The 23,277-nt window shown below is 38.9% G+C and overlaps 1 protein-coding gene across 2 annotated transcripts in view; it reads left to right on the forward strand.

The window, feature by feature from the left end:
• Positions 1 to 23,277, forward strand: part of ABCB11 (ATP binding cassette subfamily B member 11) — a 147,347-nt gene that overhangs the window by 99,418 nt on the left and 24,652 nt on the right. For both annotated transcript variants that reach the window (XM_058300685.2, XM_058300684.1), the window contains exons 19-25: positions 2,477 to 2,635; positions 7,536 to 7,640; positions 7,727 to 7,888; positions 14,814 to 15,017; positions 16,293 to 16,534; positions 18,592 to 18,748; positions 19,850 to 20,047. In XM_058300685.2, the coding sequence (XP_058156668.1) occupies positions 2,477 to 2,635; positions 7,536 to 7,640; positions 7,727 to 7,888; positions 14,814 to 15,017; positions 16,293 to 16,534; positions 18,592 to 18,748; positions 19,850 to 20,047 (1,227 nt within the window). The remainder of the gene's footprint in view (positions 1 to 2,476; positions 2,636 to 7,535; positions 7,641 to 7,726; positions 7,889 to 14,813; positions 15,018 to 16,292; positions 16,535 to 18,591; positions 18,749 to 19,849; positions 20,048 to 23,277) is intronic.

The raw sequence follows: 23,277 nt of genomic DNA on the forward strand, positions 1-23,277 counted from the left end.
TTGTTTTCAAATGTATTAGATGTTGTGGTTTAGGTTTGGGATACTGTCAGGTCAGAAGGCTAGGGAAATTTCCAACATGTCAGGCTGTGGGTAAACCATACCATGGGGACAGAGCTTACAGGAAATGTTGGAATTTAATGGCACTAAGGAGCAGACAGAAATCAGTGCATTTTATCGCATTTTTACAAGTTCCTCAGCATTCCCCTAGATGGTACACCATGGCTAGTACTTTCAAAACAGAATTATAGAATCCCAAACATTTAGTGCTAGAAGGAGTCTTGAGGTTATCTGCTCCTGAAGGTCTTACAAATTAGACTTTGGTCACCAGAATTACTGGAGGAGTAGTTTTTCAAATTTAAATTCAAACTTATGCCTACTAAATTAGAATCGCTGGTAATGGGACCCAGGAATCTGTATTTTTATTATTTCCCCACTTAAGTTTGATAAGCAGTCAGGTTTGGACACAGACGACTCTCTCGAACTGTGAAGGATCTTATATTTTGCTAAATTTCAAGCTAATAAATTAGACTGTCACAACTTTATAGATGTTGTTTAAATACATGAGACCCCTGGGACAGAAGCAAGGGATTTTATTACTCACAGGAATAGCAATACAGCATTTGCACTGCTTCTTCAACCCAACCCCCAATTCACAAGGTGATGCAAGGAAGGGCAAGGAAGGCCAGATGCTACTAGCAAATAACCTGGGTATGGTGTAGGAGAGGATCACTGAGCTTTTATTAATGGGCAGGAAACACATTTGCTCTATATTTTTAAAAATCTTTAAGAAGTACTAGGGATTAAATCCAGGACCATCACTGAGCTAATGCACTCCCCAATGAGAGTCGTTTGTCTGTTTTGTTTTTCTGTTTGTTTGATTTTAGGAGGTACTGGGGATCAAACCCAGAACTTCATACATTGGAAGCAGGTGCTCAACAACTTGAGCTACATCTGCTCCCCAGCTCATTTGCTCTTTTCTTGGGAAGAAGACACTATCTCTGTCTTCCAAGGCGGCTTTCAATGCAAACATGCATGAAAAAAAAAATACTTTGGAAAAGGGCAGTAAATGCCTCTGCTCATAGAGAATTACCTCTCCCAAAAAACCTACCCGCATTTTAAGGATGAACTAACTGAGCCCTGAGTGCAAAAGTACTTGGTAATACATTCCATCCATGGCAGCTGAGAACCTCCTTCTTAGGTACCCTTCTCCCTCTCTTGTATTGATAAGCACCTAGAGTTAGTAAATGGACAGAGAAGAAATAACTGAGCAGAAGGATTGCTGCATGAGTGAGAAATAATAACAAAGAGCAAATATTCAGGGTAGACCAGGGGAGAACTTTAAATGGAGGCAATAGCAAATTCATCCCTGGCTTAAGCTGCCTCCTTTCATCCTATCTGGTCTGCAGCTACAAGGAAATGGAAATGACACCAGACTTTCATTTTGATTGAATTGGTAATGTGGTCTTTGACTTTGGAAGCAAAGGGAAAGTTCTTTGCGTTGCTTCTAGCTGACATACAGCTGTCTAATGGGTAAATTGCTACGTGTTAATGAAAGAAAGCATTAATAGTTTTGTAGTTCATTTGCTATAGATATTTTTAGTACATTTTAATAGAAAAAGTAAAAAATTCAATACTAATCTAAATAAATTACATAAAATCCTTTCACAAACAAAGTGGGCAATAAATTTAACAAATATTTTTACTAAATAGATCTAAACACCAAGTAATATGCATAGCGAGGAAAATGGTGGGGTTCTGTATATAATATCTGCCTTTTATAGGATAAAAATTGCTAGCTTCTGACACTTTAGTGACAACTAAAGAGATCAGAATAGGAAAATATTAATTCTCACTCCTCATCAAGAAAATGTGGTATTTAGAAAACCAAATGGATAATCATTTCTTCTGGGAGCTAAGAAAAGCCTTACTAAACCCACTTGACCACTTAAAAAGTTGTTAAATTATTTTTGCCTGTTTCAGGTATGCTGGCCTGCCTTAGATCTTTCACTAGTTACTAGATTCGCACCTTAGCATTTATGAAGGAATTATCTTGAAAATTTCACAAGTCCTTACATGTGTAAATACCACAATGGTACGGTTTTTGTGTTTGTGTGTGTTTTAAATTGGGGATAATTTTCCTCAAAGACCCAACATACTTATTACTCCCTGAGAATGAATACATATGTGATTATGAAGAGAGAATTACAAACTCACCTTCAGATGATCAGCCCCTAGGCTCGGTCCTTGTCCAAGTTACAGAAAGGTCTCAAGCAATTCTAAACCAAGTGATTCAAAACCACTCCTTGCAAGCGAACAAATCACTGCATCTCATAGATCTCTGAGGTCACTCATAAGCAATCAAACCATGACTCTTAAATTGGCGCGAGCCCAGCGGTCCACTGTATAATAAGTACATGCCAAATGTCTGCGTACACATTCGGATGATAACATAACCCTCTTTTCCCTCAATGTCAAGGACATTCCTGTGGAAGAAGAAGTTGAACCTGCCCCAGTGAGGAGGATTCTGAAATTCAATGCTCCGGAATGGCCCTACATGCTGTTAGGGGCGCTGGGTGCAGCTGTTAATGGGAGTGTCACACCACTCTATGCCTATTTGTACAGTGAAATTCTTGGGGTAAGCGAGCAGCGCGGCTAGCATCATTCTCCCTTATACCTCTTGTTTTTCCCTTTGTGGGGTATTTTTGATAGGTTGGCTCTTTGTTTTAAAGCCAGCTCTTTTTTCTCACCTGTATGGATTAAAAATCCCTTGAGTCTCTGTCACACAGAAGGTAAGAAGGCAAAGCTGAGCACTCCCATTTGGAATGGCAGAGCACTCACACAGCCATCGTTTCTGTGGCAAGTGACTCTATGACTGCAAATTTCGTATAAGAAGAAGGCATTTACTTACATGCAAACCAAATCAGAATGCAAAGCAGTCTCATTTAATTATGCAAAAGAATTGTAGGGTCATTGTGATTTTACTGAACAGCTGTGGAACAAAGTTTGACTTATAATTGTAGGTGTTAACATGGGATGTATAATTCTCTGCTCTCCTACTGATGGCACAATTAAAATGGAAAGGTGAGGAGGAAGTAGGAAAAGAGAGAAATACAATAAGGCATGAATAAAAAATAAGCTTATTTCAATTTTTCACTTCCTAGAAGTTTTTAAATTTTCCACAGGACTTTATTTCTATAACAACTACTATTGCTACCGCAAACATTTACTAGATATTGCCTAAGCACTTTGCACATAATAACACATTAATATTTCCCAATAACCCCCTGAGGTAGATATTGTTATTATCCCTATTTTACAGCGTCGCTTTCTTTGCTAATCATCTCTCTTAAAAACAAAACAAAACAGAGTACTTAGGAAACTTGCTCAAGTTCACACCATTAGCAAGTGGTGAAGCTGGGATTCAAATCCAGGCATTCTGATTCTAGAAAGACATTCTGATAAAACCTGATCATTGCAAAATTAGTTATCAAAATGTTATCATGTTATCTTAGTTGAAATTCACACACTCAAAATACTGTGACGTCCACAAGGTAGGAAACCTAGAACCTAGAGAATTTAATTAACTTGTCCAGGGTGAGACAGCCAGTAGATGAGGTGTCCAGGACTAGAAGGTTTCCTGAAGTTTAGCCTAAAGTATTTGCCTGCACACCGCACTGTTATAGCTTAGTAGATAATAAAGTCTTACCTTTTTGTTTTCCCTTCTATTTTTCTTTTTCTTGCTGCTCTGTTAGAGAAACTTAGCAGAAAATGCCCCTACAAAGGCCTGAACTAACCAGAAAGACCTGGATAATTTACAAACTAAATTGTGTAAATTATTTAGGGAAGGCCTCAGCCATGGTTTTAATTTTCACACTGCCCCCTTGTGACCCATGTACAAAAAAATAATAACTTCAATGGAAACATGGCAACCTTTGACTCTGGTTAAATGAATATCTGCTTAGGTGGTGCCAAAAACCCTTTTTGCTGAAAATATTTTAAATAATTAATTTGTATTCCTTAATGTCCTAGTAAACACAGTATCCTAAATATGATAGAAATCTTCTTTTTTTACTTACTGGATATTTGTTGATTTTTCTCTGGGTGCCAGACACTGTGATAGGGACCCAGGAATGAAATGTCAGTCATAGTGCCATCCCCTAATGGAGTTTCCAAACCATGAGGAAGACAGGCCTGAAACAGGAAAAACCACTCATAGTTCAACAGATATTTTTTGATCACTATTTGCCAGGTCTTGTTGCTGGATAGAGGACCACAAGAAAATCAAGGCCCCCTGCTCTCATAAAGTTGACTTTCTAGTAAGAAGAGGTCTCCAGGAATACATCTCACTGAGCAATGATGTAGAGGTAGAAGGAGTAAGGGATAGAGTTGAGTCTGTAAAGACACAAAAATATGCCCAGATGTTTGCTTTTTAAAATAAGCCCAGGCTGTCAACTTCTTTAAAAGCAGAGTAAAGAATAAATTCCACAGAAGCTGAGTAAAGACCATATTCACTCACTTTCACCCAGACTCTGTATGTGACCTGCTGTGGAAAGAGTCCCAAAGGGTCCCAAATTCCCTGTCAGGGGACCCCTTTTCATAAGCCAGCTCTGCTAGTTACTTACCCCATACCGAGTACCCTAGGGTCAAGTCATGTCAGTTCTCTGGGCCTTGGTTTTCACAACTATGAAATGAAAGATCAACAGATGATCTCTGAGATACCTTATAGCTCTAGACAACTATGAAATGGCCAAGTCAGCAAACCTACAGAAAAGACTGGGTGATTCAGCCTACAACTCTCCAAGAGCACCCACTCAATTATTTGTGAGAATTACTCAGTGAGAATATTCTCTGTGATACATCTGATTATCACCAGAGGTTTGTAGGATGAACTTAACCTGAGCAGTTGAGCTTTTCACTTAAGGACTGCAGGAGCAGAGTAGTAATGAATTAGTTGAAACCCCAGGTCTGCTAAGCATTAAGGTTCCCACAGGGTTATATTTGCTAAGAGAATGATGCTGAACAACCCTTCCTATGTTTTCCCTTTGATAAAAAAGATGCTTTTTTTGCCTCTTTGCACAATTATCACAGTCAACATAGATTCATAATGTTTTCATCTTGCAAGGTATAAACATCAGTCAGATAAGAGCCTATTTTTAATTATACTGTTTTCATTCCAATATGCTTAAAGGACACAATATGCACATTTGTTGTATTGAGACTACAGTGTAAAAAATAGACCCAGTAAATAATTAGGCACTGCTAGAGGTCTGGTTGCTAATCTAGCTTAGCCTAAATATACACAGGAGGCATAGTTTTTCTGCCTCATTTACCCTCAGTATATTTAACTTGGAAAATGTACCAAGTGTTCCAAGCACAGCAATTTTGAAGGTAGTATGCTGGGAAAAAGCATGGACTTGGGAGGTGGCCAATCCTGGATCTGTAGTAGGTCTCTGCTCTGTATGAGCTTTGCACATTTGGAAAAGCCCCTCACCCTTGAGAGACTGAGTTTCCTCATCTGTAGTAGGGAGTCATAAAATCTACCTCACTGGGTTGTTTTGAGAACCTTAACTTAAGCAAATCCCAACTGAAGATAAGGTAAGTTAAGCAACTCATTTGGCACCTAACCCATCACAAGAGTTTAAAATATATTTGTTTTCTCCTTAGACAAACTTACCATTACAAAAATGGCAAGGATCTTGGCCTAGACCACAACTGGTCTAAGAACAAGCAACCTATGGATGGGTAGCCCTTTGACGTAAGAATGTACAAGGGGAAGTGGGTTTGGCTCAATGGATAGAACATCTGCCTACCACATGGGAGGTCCAGGATTCAAACCCAGAGCCTCCTGACCCAAGTGGTGAAGCTGGCCCTCACGCAGTGCTGATGCGTGCAAGGAGTGCCATGCCATACAGGGGTGTCCCCCACGTAAGGGAGCACCACGCACATGGAGTACACCCTGTAAGGAGAGAAAAAATGTACAACCTACCCAGGGTGGTGCTGCACACACAGAGAGCTGACGCAGCAAGATAATGCAACAGAAAGAGACACAGATTCCCTGTGCCACTGACAAGAATGCAAGCAGACACAGAAGAACACGCAACAAATGGACACAGAGAGCAGACAACTGGGGAAGGGGAAGGGGAGAAGGGGGAGGGGAAGGAGAAGGGGGGAGGGGAAGGGGAGAGAAATTAAAAAGAACGTACAAGAAGTCATGAAGCAGAAATTTACTGAGAAAAGATATGGGCAGATGCCCAATATTGAGTTAGACATTCGTGTGGATTTTAACAATAACTAAATATTTTTTTGAACTCTGAGAAAGTAGATAATCCTAAGAGCCAAAAAAGCAAGCCCCAAAGAAAACCACTGCCCTGGAATATAAAGAATAAGAACTTCTTTATCCAATAATTACCACAAAGTATCCAAACGACTTGCTCTTTGATGTTTGGGTCTTTTTATAGTCTTCCATCTATAAAATAAGAGCTAAACTAGATAATCTGTAGTTCTCATACTTTATGCTTATAATAGGTAGACTTTAGGGAGGAATGGGAATTGTGGCATAACAATTTGGGATTTAGAGGCATTTGTATAGTGACTTTTAAAACCAAACTGATATATATTTTTAAATCCCTGAATTTTTAAATTCTGGGAAGTAAACTTGTGAATTATGCTATGCTGGGGTGTCTTCTGAAACCACTTTCACCTCTATTAAGAGTCATGAAGGCCCTGGAAACTCCTTGTCCTAGAATCAGTAAAAACTTCATTAATCCAAAATCCATTCCTTCCCCCAAATTTGCTAATGGTAATAATTTGGACAGGTTATTTTTGCTTTACAAAAGATGATTCATTAATGGAACAGTATAAATTGTTTTCAGGAGAGTTATTTTACATATTGGAGGCCCTCAATAAATATTTATTGAATAAAAAACATTCCTTTGAACAACTGTTGGCATTGTTCAAGTTACTTGAATTAACCCAGAACAATAAATAAGGATTTATTATAGCATTCTCTAACATACTTTTTCTGAACTCTCACAGTTCCTTCACTTAGCCTGAATTAGGAAAACCTTATAGTACCTGATACATATTTCACTGTAGGACGTCATTGTAATATGTCATTCCTCCCTCCTTCCCTTCCTCCCTCCCTCCCTTCCTTCCTTCCTTCCCTCCTTCCTTTCTTCTCTCTTTCCCTCCTTCCCTTCTTCCTTCCTTCTCCATTTTATTACATTTGGAGTATTTCATCATCTTTTTCATCTATGTCAAAGAAAATCAACACAATTGCCTAATCAGGCAAAAAAATAAGACAAAATCCTGTAAGTTGTCAATATTGGCTTTCAGTCATTGGGTTCTCTACAAGAAATTAAAGTGCATCATCGTCATGTTCATTGTTAACTTTGGCTTATTTATTAGTATATTTAAAGTGGAACCTTTTTTAACCTGAATGCTTAAAATAAATTTCTTTTAAACATGTTTGAATTTGTTTTATTTGCTATTGTTTGTAATAATAAAGATACTTTCTTGCTTATTATCTTTCAAAGACTTTTTCAATTCCTGACAGAGAAGAGCAAAGGTCACAGATCCACGGTATATGTGTACTCTTTGTAGTAGTGGGCCTTGCATCCTTTTGCACCCAATTTCTGCAGGTAAGGAATGTTTTTTAAGTAACTGATAACTTCTGTTTCTCCCTTTTTCAAGTTAAAATGTCACTAACGACTTCTTTATGGTTTAGGGATACACATTTGCTAAATCCGGGGAGCTCCTTACCAAAAGGTTACGCAAATATGGTTTCAAGGCAATGTTAGGGCAAGATATTGGCTGGTTTGATGACTTAAGAAATAGCTCTGGAGCACTGACAACAAGGCTTGCTACAGATGCTTCCCAAGTTCAAGGGGTAAGTTATGGGGGGAAACTGGGGGTGTATTAACTGGAGAAGAAATTCTTTCCTTTGAGCATTCTAGGAATCACCTATGTGTTTCCTGTGGAATAGGAGCTAGTGGATTTGAGATATACTCCATATATATATATATCCATTTCCAGTGCTAACAAACAACAGTTAAAGCACATTGTCACCCAGGCAGTGCCTAGAATTAGAGTTTTCTAATGTGCCAATATCTGTCAACATCTTGAATTTCCCCTGAGTCTAGCAACTGAGAAGCTTTCTTGAGAGTCATTTTGCAGACCATTTTCAGCCCGCAGCCTCGGATTCAACAAGACTCAAAGTCTACTCCAGAGGGGGTAAGCAATGAGTCTGTGAAAGAAAGCCTTCCTTACTCGACAAGTATTTATTTAGGATACAGTTAAATTTAGAAGAAAAGAAACTGTTCTGAGCAGCCTCTGATAAGAGCCTAGTCAGGAAACTGAGGGAAACCAACAGGTATCTAGAATCTTGAAGCCTTCAGAGAACTGTCTTTCTGTCTAAAAGGGACAAAACTGTGGTTTCTAAACCCCAGAACTTGCAGTCTTGTTCAAGGGAGTTACCCACATGGATAGGATGTTTGGGTTAAATTAGCAAAAGTAAAATTTGCCATCTAACACTTACTAGACACAATCTATGACAAGGAAAAGAGCCAGAAAAAAAGAAGAAAAGAAAAAGAGTGATTTTAACTAAACCATGGTTGGTTTGTGAGGCTCTGGGAAGAGAAAACTTCACTGTATTTATAGTGCTGTACTGTAGTGTATCTTGACTCCCAGACAGTTCAGCCCAAAATATTGAAAATGAAATGGGAGAATTTTAAAGGAACATGGAATCCTCTTAGAGGAAAATCCCTGTAAATGTTTTGGTTTTGATCCTTCTAGGTTTTCTCTGTATATACATGTGTTTTCCACAGTCTTTGGGTCATACTCTACTTACATATGGTTCTGTAACCTTTCTTTTTCCCCTAAAACAATCTGATGTGATCATTTTCTGTTGTTATATATTTTCTCTACAATGGATTTTAATGTCTGCATAATACGTAATTTAATATGTCATCATTTCTTAAAGAATTCCCTACTTAGATATTTTTCCTTGTTTCTTTTTCTCCACCTGTAATCAATGTATAACATTTTACATCAAACTTGGCATATCCTTAATTATTTTCTCAAGATCAAGCCTTAAAAATGTAGTCACTGGATCAATGAGTATAATCACTTTGAAGGTTTTCTTGTTTTAACTGCTTAAAGAATTTGTATCAATTTTGCTTTCATCATCTCAGTGTTATAGGATCTATTTCACCTTATTATTATTTTTTGGAGGTACTGGGAATTGAACCTGAGACCTCATATGTGGGAAGCAGGCACTCAAACCACTGAACTATACCTGTTCCCCATTTCCCCTTATTCTTGAACTTAGTTTAAATAAATATGCCATCATATTGGCTTATCCATTTATTCTATGTTTGTGTCCTTCAATCTTCAGAGGACTTTTTTTTTTTAATTGGTTTTGTAAAAATATTACATTAAAAAAAATATATGAGGACCCATTCAACACCACCACCCCCACCCCACCACTCCCCCCCCAGCAACACTCACTCCCATCATCATGACACATCCATTGCATTTGGTAAGTACATCTCTGGGCACCTCTGCACCTCATGGTCAGTGGTCCACATCATGGCCCATACTCTCCCCCATTCCATCCAGTGGGCCCTATGAGGATTTACAATGTCTGGTGATTGCCCCTGAAGCACCATCCAGGGCTGCTCCAAGTCCCAAAGACGCCTCCACATCTCGTCTCTTCCTGCCATTCCCCATACCCATTAGCCACTATGTCCACTTTTCCCACTCCAATGCCACCTTTTCTCTGTGGACATTGAATTGGTTGTGTCCATTGCACCTCTATGTCAAGAGGAGGCTCAGATTCCACATGGATACTGGTTGCAATTCTCCCGCTTTCAGTTGTAGGCACTCTAGGCTCCATGGTGTGGTGGTTGTCCTTCTTCAACTCCATCTTAACTGAGTGAGGTCAGTCCAGTAAATCAGATTGTAGGTGCTGGAGTCTGTTGAGGCTCAGGGCCTGGCTATCACATTGTCAGTCCAGAGATTCAGATCCCCTAAATATATCTTAAACCCCAACACCAACTACAACTCCACCACAGTAGCATGAAAGTCTTATGAAGAGAGATCCCATCTGAGTCCAGATTCATCACGCATAAACACCCGCTCCAAAGAAGGGCCATCTGACATGGCAGTTAACCCCATCTGCCATGACCATAGCACCCATGGGTCTCTTTAGCCCTCAAAGGAACCAATACCTGGTGGTTGTATCTACTTTATCTGTCTCTTAGACTCTGCTCAGTTGTGCATAAGGACAATCCTTCTGACAGCCTCCAGACTCTTTTTTAGAGACTCGTAGCCATATAAACTCATTTCTCCTTTCCATTTCCCCCTTACATTAGGTCAAACAGCATTTTAAAGTCATGTTATTTTATGTAGACAGGGATATTCTGCTGATCTGCATTGAACCTTCCATTCAAGGTCATTTTCCAGTTGCATCATCAGTTGGTAGTTGATAGTGATCCCTCGGTGCCAGGGAGGCTCATCCCCAGGTGTCATGTCCCATGCTGGGGGGAAGGCATTGCATTTACATGCTGAGTTTGTCTTCGAGACTGGCCACATTTGAGTAACATGAAGGCTGTCAGGAGGAAATTCCCAGGCACAATGCTGCTCTACGCCTTGTTCTTATTTCAGGCATATCAGCTCACAAGCATAGTCATTAGCATCAGGGGCTCATTGTTGGACCCTCATTCCTTCCCGGTCCTTGCTGCTGCACCTGGGAGACTGTCGCTGCTCCCCTAGGGACCACGACAGAGCACCACCGGCCAGGAACCCAGTACTCCCCCAGCTGTAGTTTTTAATTGTTGCCACTATGAGTATATCAAAACATTACCATGCACCCTGGACATATGTCCTGTATAGCTCCCTGTCAGCCATATATCACCTGTCAATAGTATCCTATACCAGTATTCCTCCGTTGCCATTGTTGAACCACTCTATGATCCAGAACTTCCTGAAAATTGAAGCCCAATATAATGTCAGGATCCCTTACTAGCAAAATGGCATATAGCGATGGGTTTAAAGGTTAGATATAGAATACGTGTTGACTTGGAAAAAATTCTACATCCTATCTTTTTCTTTTTTTTTCCCCTAATTATTGAACTTCTCTTAACAAGAGCCCTAGACCACAGCAATTCATATATATAATATACAGCACTCCCACACATCCACCACAAAACCTTTTCCCTTCCACAGTGATACTCTTACACCCTATTCACATCATATTTACTTAAAGTGATGTACAGAGTCTGAGACAATAGCTTTCAAACAAGGTGACATCTGTGCTTACATTGTGGTGCATACTTTAGGATACACAGTTTTCTAATTTTTTAGTTATCCTATGTTTTACATTATGGTTTACATTATCAGTCTGTCGTCCCCTATATGTTTATGGTGTAATATTACATGTTTTATATCCATCCTTGTGTATTCTCTCGAAACTCCTCTCTTATGCCACATTTACCTTGGTTCCACACATTTAACATCCATTTTCCCATCCCCGTGGTGTCCACAGTGACAGCCAACCTCCGTTTCCCGAGGAGCCACGTCCAGAGATACTTGCAACAGTGTTCAGGGCCTAACTTGCTCAACTGCCCCAATGCCCTGGGAGCCACCCTTTCTCTCGAGAGATACAGTTCCCTCTATTTGATGGCATTAGTCCTCCCCAGGATGTGGATCCACCCCCACTCTCACTACTTGGGTCTCTACCCAATGGTGTCACCCACTCTGGCAAAATGAGCATTCAGACATTCCCCAGGAGCCCGTCCCGCATCGGACCATGCCCTCCGAGCATTCTAAACAGGTAACCCTCTTAATTATATTTTGATACGATTTTCTTGGCATTTTACTCTCCACCAACACCTGACACTCTCCTATGTTTGTATGCTACCCCTCTCTCCCCCCACTTTTGGGCAATATTACCCTTCCGCCCATCCCCAGCCACCCTCAAACCCGCAAAGCCCCTCCCAAAGGAATGTTGGTAGAGATAAAAGCTATTTTTGCACATTTTTCTTATATTTATCCACATTTCCCAGTTTCTTATTAATTAAAGTCCTTTTACATTTTAATATACCCTCTTGGGTTTTCTAGGTTTTTAATCAAATTATACATAAAGATAATTTTGTCTCATCTTGTCTTTGTCAATATTCATGCCAGTTGTTTTACTTTCTTGTACCATTTAACGTATTAACTAGAACTTCCCAACCCTTTTGAGGAAGAGTACTCACAGAGGGAGTAGAGGAGATTCTCCTGAGCAAGACAGTGAACCCAAAACCTTAAAAGGGAAGACCTGTTTGTTTACATAATAATTTTAAGTGATTGTATAAATCAATGCTAAACTAGGAAAATACTTAAAACAAAGATTAATATACCTAATAAACGTGGCGCTCCTAAAATTGGTAGAACAAAAATGAACTAATCAAAAAACGGTGAAAAATGGTATGCTAACCAGCAAGTCACAGAAAAAGAAATACAAGAGGTCAATAAGCAAATGAAGAATTGCTCAATCTAACTATTAGTTAGGGAAATGCAAGTTAAAACAAGGAGACACCATTTAACTCTACAAAAATTAACACGAATGCCAATGTCCTGTATTCATGAAGATAAGGAGTAACTGATACTCTCATACAAGGTTGGTCACTATATGAATTCTTTCAACATCTTTTAGAAATTAGTCTGAAAAGAGTTATTAAAATTAAACGATATATGTACCGTTTGGCCAGTATTTACATGAATAAATTCTCTTCTACAGAAATAAAATCCCTATTGTATAAAAATGTACATACAATTATTATGAAATAATTTTTTATGTTGGCCAAAAATATAAAGTCCCCTGGAAAAATACCTGAATATCCATCAATAGGAAATTAGTTTAATGAATTATGATACATCCATACTAAGGATTATTAGGTAGCTATTTTTAAAACATACGTGAGAGCAGATGTGGCTCAGTGGTTGAGTATTGGCTCCTACGTACGAGGTCTGGGGTTTAATCCCCAGCCCTGGGTACCAGAAAAAAAACAAACGAAAAGAAAAACAACAACAACAAAAAACCTGTTGTATGTGTTGATCTGGAAGGATAGAGAGGGATGATTATATGGTTATGTTACATTGATAAGTGAGAAAATCAAAGTAGTATGTAGAGTATGATCCTCTTTTTGTGTGAAAACAAAGCAAAATATTTATATGTATATGTATCTGTATATATACATATTTTTATTTGTGTCTTAGGCAGCATAACTGTTTTAAAATTTTAAAATAGCAAATAAAATGTAAAAGGGAAAAATAATTAATTCCCAAAGAAAAACTAGATAGCTGCTTTTCAATTGCCCTGTAATGTCTGATGGTCTTGCCAACTAGAAATTTTTAATTTAGCCTTCCACGCCTGTCTCAAGAAAGTTAGAACCAACACATAGAAATTTTTTTGGAACACACAGTTCATTTTCCACTTGAGTCTTCAATACAGTATAGTGATGCTGATTATTCTTGCATACCAGTGCCTTAGCCCCTAAGGGTTAAATTTTCTATTAATATACATAATATATCCACAAAATGTATAGTTTTAAAAGCTTACATTTTGTTGTTTTATATTGTTAGTCTTAAATAGTCCTAAAGTCCCTATGATTTTGGACAAGAAGTCATATATTGTTACCCATCTAGCTGTTTTCTACACAGTTTGTACCAACTCTTGGTCTTATCTGCACAGCAACCACTGAAATGAAGCCTTGACAGCCTCTGAATACTTTTTTTTTTGAAATTTATTGAAATATATCACTCATATATAAACATACATAAACAATAAATGTATAATAGTTGTGAACTTACAAAACAAACATACATAACATCAAACAAACATATATAACATCTCACCCTACCACCAATAACTTGCATTGTTTTTAAACCTTTTTAACTAAAAATTAAAGAGCATTGTCAAAATATTACTACTAAACAAAGTATTTTTCCCCTAACCAATCCGATTATTATCTTTATATCATTTATATATGAACATACATAAATAAGTAAGTGTATAGTAAAAGTTGTGAACTTACAAAGCAAACATGCATAACATCATACAGGGGTCCCACACATCAACCCTCCACCAACACCTTGCATTGTCATGAGACATTTGTTACAAACTGTGAAAGAACACTGTCAAAATCTTACTACTAATCATAGTTCTTTTCTTACATGCACTGAATACTTTTGGTAAGTGTAGCTAATAATATCACAGTGGTCCAATCTCCACCTATATTCAATCTGAATCCATTTTGTTCATCTGCATAAACTAATCAAAATCTACATAGCAGTCAGCAGGTGACTTTCTAGCAATGAGCAGGCTAACTTTAATGAGGATCCAAGTGGTGTCCTATTACAATCTTGTATGGACTTCAAAGAATATAACTATAAAGCAAGCATTAATCTTCACTGACTAGTAAGGAATATGATCTCAGCCCAATGCCTGGGTATTTTCAAGAAAGCATAAGCACCTAACACACATGCAGCCCATGTTCAGGGCTACCTTAATCTCACACAGCCCAGCTCTCACACCCATAAAATGAGATTAGTTAATAGAAGAGCACCTGAGAAATTGTAAATAAAATGGATTTTTATTAATCCAGCCTTCAAATGTGTTAGGGATGCTTGTCATTTAAAAGGACCTCCCTTTATGATATAAAATAGCCTCTTCACATAATGGTTTTCAGTTGGAGGTACTTGTGCAAAGTTGCTTTTCCTTGGTAAAAGAGACTCGTGTCTGAGGTTGGTTGATTGCTTTTGGTTTGCAGGCTGCCGGCTCTCAAATTGGAATGATAGTCAATTCCTTTGCTAACATCAGTGTGGCCATGATCGTTGCCTTCTCCTTCAGCTGGAAGCTAAGCCTGGTCATCATGTGCTTCTTTCCCTTCTTGGCCTTATCGGGAGCTGTACAGGCCAAAATGTTGACAGGATTTGCCTCGCAAGACAAACAGTCTCTTGAGGTGGTGGGACAGGTAATCTTACAGACCTAATTTTCAGACTACTTTTCAGGCCGAATGGCTGTCAGGCAGACTGTTAAAAAATGCTATCTAGAGACTTGAGGAAGCTGTTATCCTATAGACGTCCACTGGTGAGAAACCTCCATTAGCCCTTCTCGCACATGCCTCAACCTGAAGTTCTGATGCTCTGAGTTTGAGCAGGCATGGAGAAATAGTGAGTTCAATACAGGGGTGACATGTTCAATTTCCTTTCAAATTTTTTTTTTTTTTTTTAATCCCCACATCCCAATTTGGTGTATTCTAATTTGCAAGTGCAGATGGTTCAGTTTTTAGTCTGTTAGGGTTTTTCAGCTTAACGTTTTACCTGAGTCAGACTGCCGACATTCATACACAGAGAGGAACTATTTACTTTTTAATCGCTTTTCACACTTTAGTGTCTGCTAGGCTTGTGGCAGATGTCTTTCCCAACTAGAATTATGAACTTAAGCTTACATCTCAAATACAGTTAGGTTTCAGCTACACATTTTTTTAAAGTGTGCTGTAGCTAATATCTGGTGATCAAGAGTAAATGAGGGAGTGGTAGCATAGACATTTGTCATTCTATATAGTCTTTCCATAAAGTCACTATAACCCAGGGTTTTTCCCTTTCAGTAGAGAGAATATGAATATTTTATTTCTGTACAAGTAGGCAGAAGCCAAAAGGATTATATATGCCAAAGGTAGAGAGTAGGCCACCTTTGTGCACTTTTGAGGGACTGATCCTACTGCAGAAATAACGTTTATTTTACCCTAAAGTGTGGATTGGAACAAATACAAATTCATTCTATAGACTAAAGGATAACTTTAACCTTATTTTAAATTATCTTGTATAAATTTGGCTAGATGAATTTTTCAAGAAAATAGAATCTATTATTTTAATTTCTATTATTAAATAATCTTTTCTCTCAGAAGATATCAGAAGATACCATTTTAAACATTTCAAATGCATCAGCAAAGGAACTAAAAAGCTTTCAAGGATAACCATGCATACCTTTTTTCCCTTCTCTCTTTCACCACAGCTGGGGAAACAAAGCCATTTTAGGATGAGGTAGAACTTGAATTTAAGTGACGAGACGTCTCATGGTCCAGTGGGTTGATCTCCAGCCATCTCTCAGTGCTGCCAGTTGCTCTCCCATCTCTGACCTGTACACATTCCACCATTTGACCAGTTCCAACTCATGTAGCAACTGAAATGTCATGAAAGGAGTTATTTTTGCTCTTTTATTCCTAAGACTCTTTTTCATTCTTCAGATTACAAATGAAGCCCTCAGTAATATCCGCACCGTTGCTGGAGTTGGAAAAGAGAGGCATTTTATTGAAGCATATGAGACTGAGCTGGAGAAGCCATTCAAGACAGCCATTCGAAAAGCTAATGTTTATGGAATCTGCTTTGGCTTTTCTCAATGTATAGTGTTTATTGCTAATTCTGCTTCCTACAGATATGGAGGTTACTTAATCTCTAGTGAAGGGCTCCATTTCAGCTATGTGTTCAGGTGAGGAATAATCTGACCAAGGTCATTAAGATCAGCACTCTAGGAGGAATAGCCTCATTCTACAGCTTTTGCTGCTTAATAGTCACTGCGAGCTTGGTGTCACAAAACGACAGGAGTTGGTGGGATGTTTCTGGTCTCAGTTAACTCAATTGGGGGTGAACTGGATAACCTAGCAGGGCCTTACTCACCTTTCTGGAACCTCATCTGGACCACTGGAATGGCTGGGAAGGTTGAGATTTTGTCTCCAGTGGCCTCTCCAGCAGGTGAACTTGGTTTCTTCACCTTGTGCTCTCAAGGTTTCAAGTGCAGCAAAAAGAAGGCAAACTCCACTATGCAAGCACTTTTTTTTTTTAATCTGGTTGCATCATTGTCTTTTTGGTGTGATGCTTCACCGCGCGTGGAGACCTGTGCCTCTTCATGCCTCACAGGTCTGGGGTACCTTTTTCTTTTTTTTTCACCAGGAGGTCCTGGGGATTCAACCTGGGTCCTCCACATGGTAAATAGGAGCTCAGTTGCTTGAGCTACAGCCATTTCCCTGAAAGCACTTTTCAAGTCTCTGCATTCATCACATCTTTTAATGTCTCATGGACCAAAGAAAGCTGTATGACCAAATCCTGATTTAAAGAATAGAGAAATTGACTCTACCTCTTGATGAAAGGAGTTCAAAGGGGTGCATATACAGTGATAGGATGAATAATGAGAGCTTTTTTGTTTTGTGTGTGTGTGTGTGTGTGTGAAAAATGTAACACACTGGTTAAAGCTGAGAAAATCTAAAGACCTGGATTAAGATGGTTCACAGCAACACCTTATTTGAACTCGGTTCTTGTCTTGTACAGGGGATGCATTTCCAGCTGGCTCATCCTAGGTAGAGAGAGCAAAGCCAAGGACAAGGGGATTATGTTACTTTTGTGTAACCAGCCCCTGTTCTTCCAACACAATTAACTTTGAATCCAGTTTCTCACATCACCAAAGTGCTGGACCAAGAGGGAGAAAGTTGGAGACGGATCTGAGAAAGCCTGGGAGGGCATGAGGAAAAGGAGCCCCCAATAGGCCTCTATTTTTTCAGGTTTCATTTTCAGCCCTGAATGAGTTCAGCCTTCTGACCTCCTACCTTTCCTCCAACAACTTTCTACCACCCCACTACACTCACTCCAACAAGGAAGTTCTCTTTCTTGAACGGTTGCATATTTAAAACTGCCAACCCAAATCAGAAATCACAAACCGTTGGCCTGGTTTTGTTTAGTTTCCATAAGGTTTTTAAAGACATTATTTGCCAACAGAAACCCCTAATTTCTGCTTCTCTTTCAAAACTGGAAAATCAGCCTTCACCATTATCCGTTTTATTCTAAGTGATTTTCATTCCTTTATGCTCTGGACCAGGCTCCTGGAGACATTTTAATTTGCTGTCCCTGACCTAAGGCAATTCCCGCGTATAAACTGAGCAATAAGGCACAAGAAGACACCCCAATAGGCAGGCCCTCTGTGTATGTGGACAACTCTGGGGGTGCCCCTCACATCATAGTTCTTATAGCAACAGAGCTATCAATCCAGGTTTATCATTTGTTTATTCACTTACTCTCTTGGTCCTTCATTAAACACATATTGAATATAATTAGAGCCTGGGACAAGTAGAAGGATTAGGTGATCACATCTCTCTCACGCCATTTGAAACATAAATTATATGCCATGCTGGCCATAGAATGGATGCTTGGTTCACCCATGATTATCTTTTGACACTTATCATAGGTTGAGAGAATGCTAGAATTGTAAAAGACCACCCAATCTGGTCGTTTTTCAAGCTCCTCCTCTCTCTCTAGAGACGCTGCTGTTCCGTCCTCCCCTCACCCCTCCTCCATAGAACACACTTTGAAAGCTGCTAATCACTCCAATCCCCACCTCCCCAGACAAGATTCAGAAAATGGAAGTGACCTGTTCAAGGCTACTCAATTCTTTCCTAGCAGAACCAGAGCTAGAACAGAACTCCACACTCCTGCCTCTTAGGTTATCACCCCGACCACACCCCATCCCTCTCTACCTGGGTGTCTGTCTGATTGCAGGGTAATCTCTGCAGTTGTGCTGAGTGGAACGGCTCTTGGAAGAGCCTCCTCTTACACCCCAAGTTACGCCAAAGCTAAAATATCAGCTGCACGCTTTTTTCAACTGCTGGACCGACAACCCCCAATCGATGTATACAGTGGCACAGGTGAAAAATGGGTAAGTACTGAGTTGAAGACAGCAGGGCAAGGAGGGAGGTTGTGAGTAGCTGTGTGTGCAGCACAACCATTGAGTTCCACTTATCTTTGAAATTCTTGCAGTATATGAGTCCATTCATATGTAATCAGAATGGACAGACAGACAATTTTACAGGTAAAGGATTGTAGCAAATTAGCATTAACAGTTATTCATAAAGATGCCATTTGCATAAGGCAGCAATATCAAATAAATGTTAACTTCTATGCAATATAAAACACTTAGTTCCAATGAGGAAGACAGATGTCTTTTGAGACCCACCCAATCATCATGTTTTCTACTGATATCATGGTGTGCAAAGTAAAAACACTGGTTTTTCCTGCCTCATAATAATATTCCTTTGATTCAGGTACAGCTAGGTTTAAGTTTTAGCTCTTGTGGACCCCCAGAAAACAAATATGATCTCAACTAAATATATTTTCTTCTAATTGATATTTCCAGAGGGGTTTTTAATCTTTCCTGGCCATTAAAAACAAATCTCAGTAGGTGCAAAAGAACAAAAGAAACCTATACCCCAAATAGAGTTAAACCAAGTTCAGAAATCTTTTTAAGTTGGCCAAATGACCTGTTTATCTTTCAGCTCAATAAACGCAAAATTTCTGTATGGTCTATTAAATTCCATCCATTTCTAGAGTTCGTAATTCAGATTATTTTTAAGCACACTAAAATATAGGTGCAAGGTTTTCGCTTTTGCAGTACAGAGCTCAGGTAACTTTCTTCTAAGTTGTTTTAAATGTAATGTTAATATTTTAAGTCTTTTAGGAGAACAGAACTGTAGAGATTTGGACAGCTGCTGGTTTCTGTGATATAATATGTTTTAGCTATTCCCTTTCACCCAGGTGTCAAGGAATGGATGACAAGGAAATTTCTTTAATTTCCTGCTCAATCCTCCCTTTGTTTTACTCCTGCTAGAATAGGGACTAGAATGTCATTTCATTAAGTTGCTCTCTATACATGGTCATTTGGTAGTATGCTGTTGAAGGTATCTAAACTCAGGTTTAGGTACATTTTCAATATTCTAGAGCCCTGTAAGACCATATGTAATTCCAATCCTACTATCCACAGAACAACTTCCAGGGGAAGATTGACTTTGTCAACTGTACCTTCACGTACCCTTCTCGACCTGATGTACAAGTTTTAAATGGTCTCTCAGTATCAGTTCATCCAGGGCAGACACTGGCATTTGTTGGAAGCAGTGGTTGTGGTAAAAGCACCAGTATTCAGCTGTTGGAACGTTTCTATGATCCTAACAATGGGAAGGTGGTAAGCAATGCAAATGCTTTTGTGAAGTGTGCTTTCTGCAGGATGTCTCCAACCCCCAAAACTGATCTTCAAAATTATGTCTTGCCAGATTCACTCTGAAGTGCTTGCTTAGGACACTTATTCATATGAATGTTTTCCAGTTCTAGTGATTTCCTGGTTGACCTGATTCTACTTCACAATTTTAACATCATATTCTTCCTAGTTCCAGATGGCCTGCTGACCACAGTTAGGCAAAGATAGCTGGGTGCACTGTGAAGTGGGAAATGAGCATATTTAACAGAAGCATTTGCTTACCCGTAAATGGAACAGAAAGTGCAGACTAATCAAAACACTAATGACCAAGAACAGAAAAAAGCACAGGGGGTGGGGGTGAATAAGGAACACAGTAGAAATGAGCAAGGAAGGAGACTTAGCCTGAAAAATCTGAGACAATCCTGGTTCAAGAAAACTAAGTCTAAATAATAATATAAGTAACTCAAATGGAGAGTCATGCACCAGAAAGCTTTGGCAATGACGTTTGAAAAGCTGGTGGATTTCTTTCTTGCTTATTTTCTGAAGAATTTCTTTTCTTTTCTCTTCCTTTTCTTTTGAAGTAATATGCAAACGATTACAAAATCAAATTGTAAAGTAAGGTTCGGAATAAAAAGGAAACCCTTGCTTCACGCTTCCACATGACCCCCCCCCCCACACCACCACCACCAATTTCTCTGCTCAACAGCAACTATTTTTAAAACTTCTGTTTTTAGATCTTCCAGTGATTGCCTTTATGCTTCTAAATAATATGTTATGCTGCTGTTTCAGGATTTAGCAAATTCAGACTCTGTTGACTTATGCCCCAGAAATGAAAATTTAACTTACCCTCCCCTTACCCACTTCATCCCAGTATAGTTCCATCACTATTTTTAGTTCCTCTATTTGTAAACTGAATATATTTCTTTTCCACCAACCCTATAGAGTATCTCTTGAGTCCATTTTCCAAGATAAAAATATTAGCAATCTTACCTTTATTTTTACCACTTCCTCCCTTCTTTTGCCTCTCAAGTTCTAACATCTATACTTTTATATTATCAAAAATAATAACACTTATATTCTGTGTATGACATTAGTAATCTTTCATGCTTTGATTTTAGTTGATTCTGAAATCTGAAAATCAACTAACAGGTTTTGTTTTCGTTGGTTTGTTTTTATGGCCATGTAACTTTTATTCATCCCAGAAGGAAGTAGTGAGCTAGATTAGCATTATATTTTCTTTCTTGACTGTTCTTCTGAAAGGCTTTATTTTTTGCTGTATTCTCCATCTTTCTAAAATCCTTATGTTCTTCTATTGTCTCTATATACTGACAAGTATTCTGAGGGCCCTGCTCTTTCCCATCACCTGTGTCATGTCTGGACTGTTCGCAATCTGTGCCCCCTTTTTTTTTTTAAGGTACTGGGGCCAGGGATTGAACCCCAGACCTTGAATATGGGAAGCTGGCACTCAGCCACTGAGCCACATCCACTCCTGTTTTATGCCTTCTGAACAATCATCATCCTGTGAGTTCCTTTCAATGTTTTCTTGTACTAGATTCATTAACTACTAGTTCCTATGTCTTCCTTTCTCTTGGTTGTTACCCTCTGTTTGTTGGTGCACATCCACAAGTAGTTTTCCAAGGAAGGGTTCAAACGTCTGGGCCTAAAAATGTTTTTATTCTACCCCACACCTGATTGACTGTTTAACCCTAATATTTTGAAAATGGCCTTTCTAATTTCCCTGAATAGCATAATCTTCATACAAGGAGGATAGAGTTTCTGAATAGTGTAAACTTTCTGCAGTGAGGATAGAGACTATTATGGATGAAGAGAAATGCTGGGGGAAACTTGAAAGAGGCAACTAAAGATTCCCTGGCATAAAGGAAAGCAAAGAAATAGCAAACATATTGGCAGAAGCGAAGAAGTTATAAAAATAGTCAGTTTTTGATTATATGTACTTTATAATCACACTTGTTAATTTTAGGTATAAAGATTTTAATTATTAATTTATTTGAAAATATTGGTAATTAATGAAACTAGAAAGCACATTGAATTGGGGGATTTGATCTTTTCAAGGGGGAAGTTTCTGTTTTCCAAAATGTCAAATCTATCATGCCTATCAACCAGGTAGATTGTGAACTATGTGAGATACAGGGACTGGAACTCTTTGTGCTTGACCTTATATATTGAAGATATTTCTATGAATGTGCTCAGTCAATGTTCTAGTTACAGATAGGAAGCAATGCCCATGGAAAAAACTACATGATTTCTTGCATTTTATAGTCACACTAAATATTTTTATACTGTTGTAAACTTATTTCTATAAACTTGTAAGTAGGAAGAATTCCAACTTTAATCCAATTTTTTAAAATCCTATTTGCTCTTAAGGAAGCTACCAAATCCAAGCAAATCCAAGCATTCTTATAATCACATATTTAAAATTTATGGGACGCCTATGATGTGCCCTTTGGGAGGTTCTAAGGAGAAAGAGGCATGTCCTCCCTCTTCTAGGAGTTTACAATACCAGTTAGCAAACTGCTCCAGTATTTACTTATTAAATTGTGCTTTGCAGACTATAAATACTATGGAAAATGAGTAGAGGGAAGTTAGCAAGTTTTTTTCCTGGTTTTTGTTTATTTATTTATTCCTCCCCCCCCCCCCCCACTTGTCTGCTCTCTCTGTTCATTCACTGTGTGTTCTTCTGTGACCACTTCTATCCTTATCAGCGGCACCGGGAATCTGTGTTTCTTTTTGTTGCGTCATCTTGTTGTGTCAGTTTTCCGTGTGTGTGGCGCCATTCTTGGGCAGGCTGCACTTTCTTTTGCGCTGGGCAGCTCCCCTTAAGGGGTGCACTCCTTCTGCATGGGGCTCCCCTACGTGGGGGACACCCCTGCGTGGCAGAACACTCCTTGCACGCATCAGCACTGCACATGGGCCAGCTTCACATAGGTCAAGGAGGCCTAAGGTTTGAACCGCAGACCTCCCATCTGGTTGGCGGATGCCCTATCCATTGGGCCAAGTCCGCTTCCCAGGTTAGCAAGTTTTGAGGAATACCTGTATTTTTTTCCCTATAGTGCCTGCTTCTTCCATTGTTCAGAAATTATCTAAAATATAATATGTCCACACCTTTTTTTAAATAATATTTATTTCATTTTAAGGTATTTATTTCCCCGCACTCCCCCAAGATGGCTCCTTTGTCTGTCTGCTTATTGTGTCTGCTC

The sequence above is a fragment of the Dasypus novemcinctus genome, chromosome 7 (genome assembly GCF_030445035.2).
Source record: "Dasypus novemcinctus isolate mDasNov1 chromosome 7, mDasNov1.1.hap2, whole genome shotgun sequence".
NCBI lineage: Eukaryota > Metazoa > Chordata > Mammalia > Cingulata > Dasypodidae > Dasypus > Dasypus novemcinctus.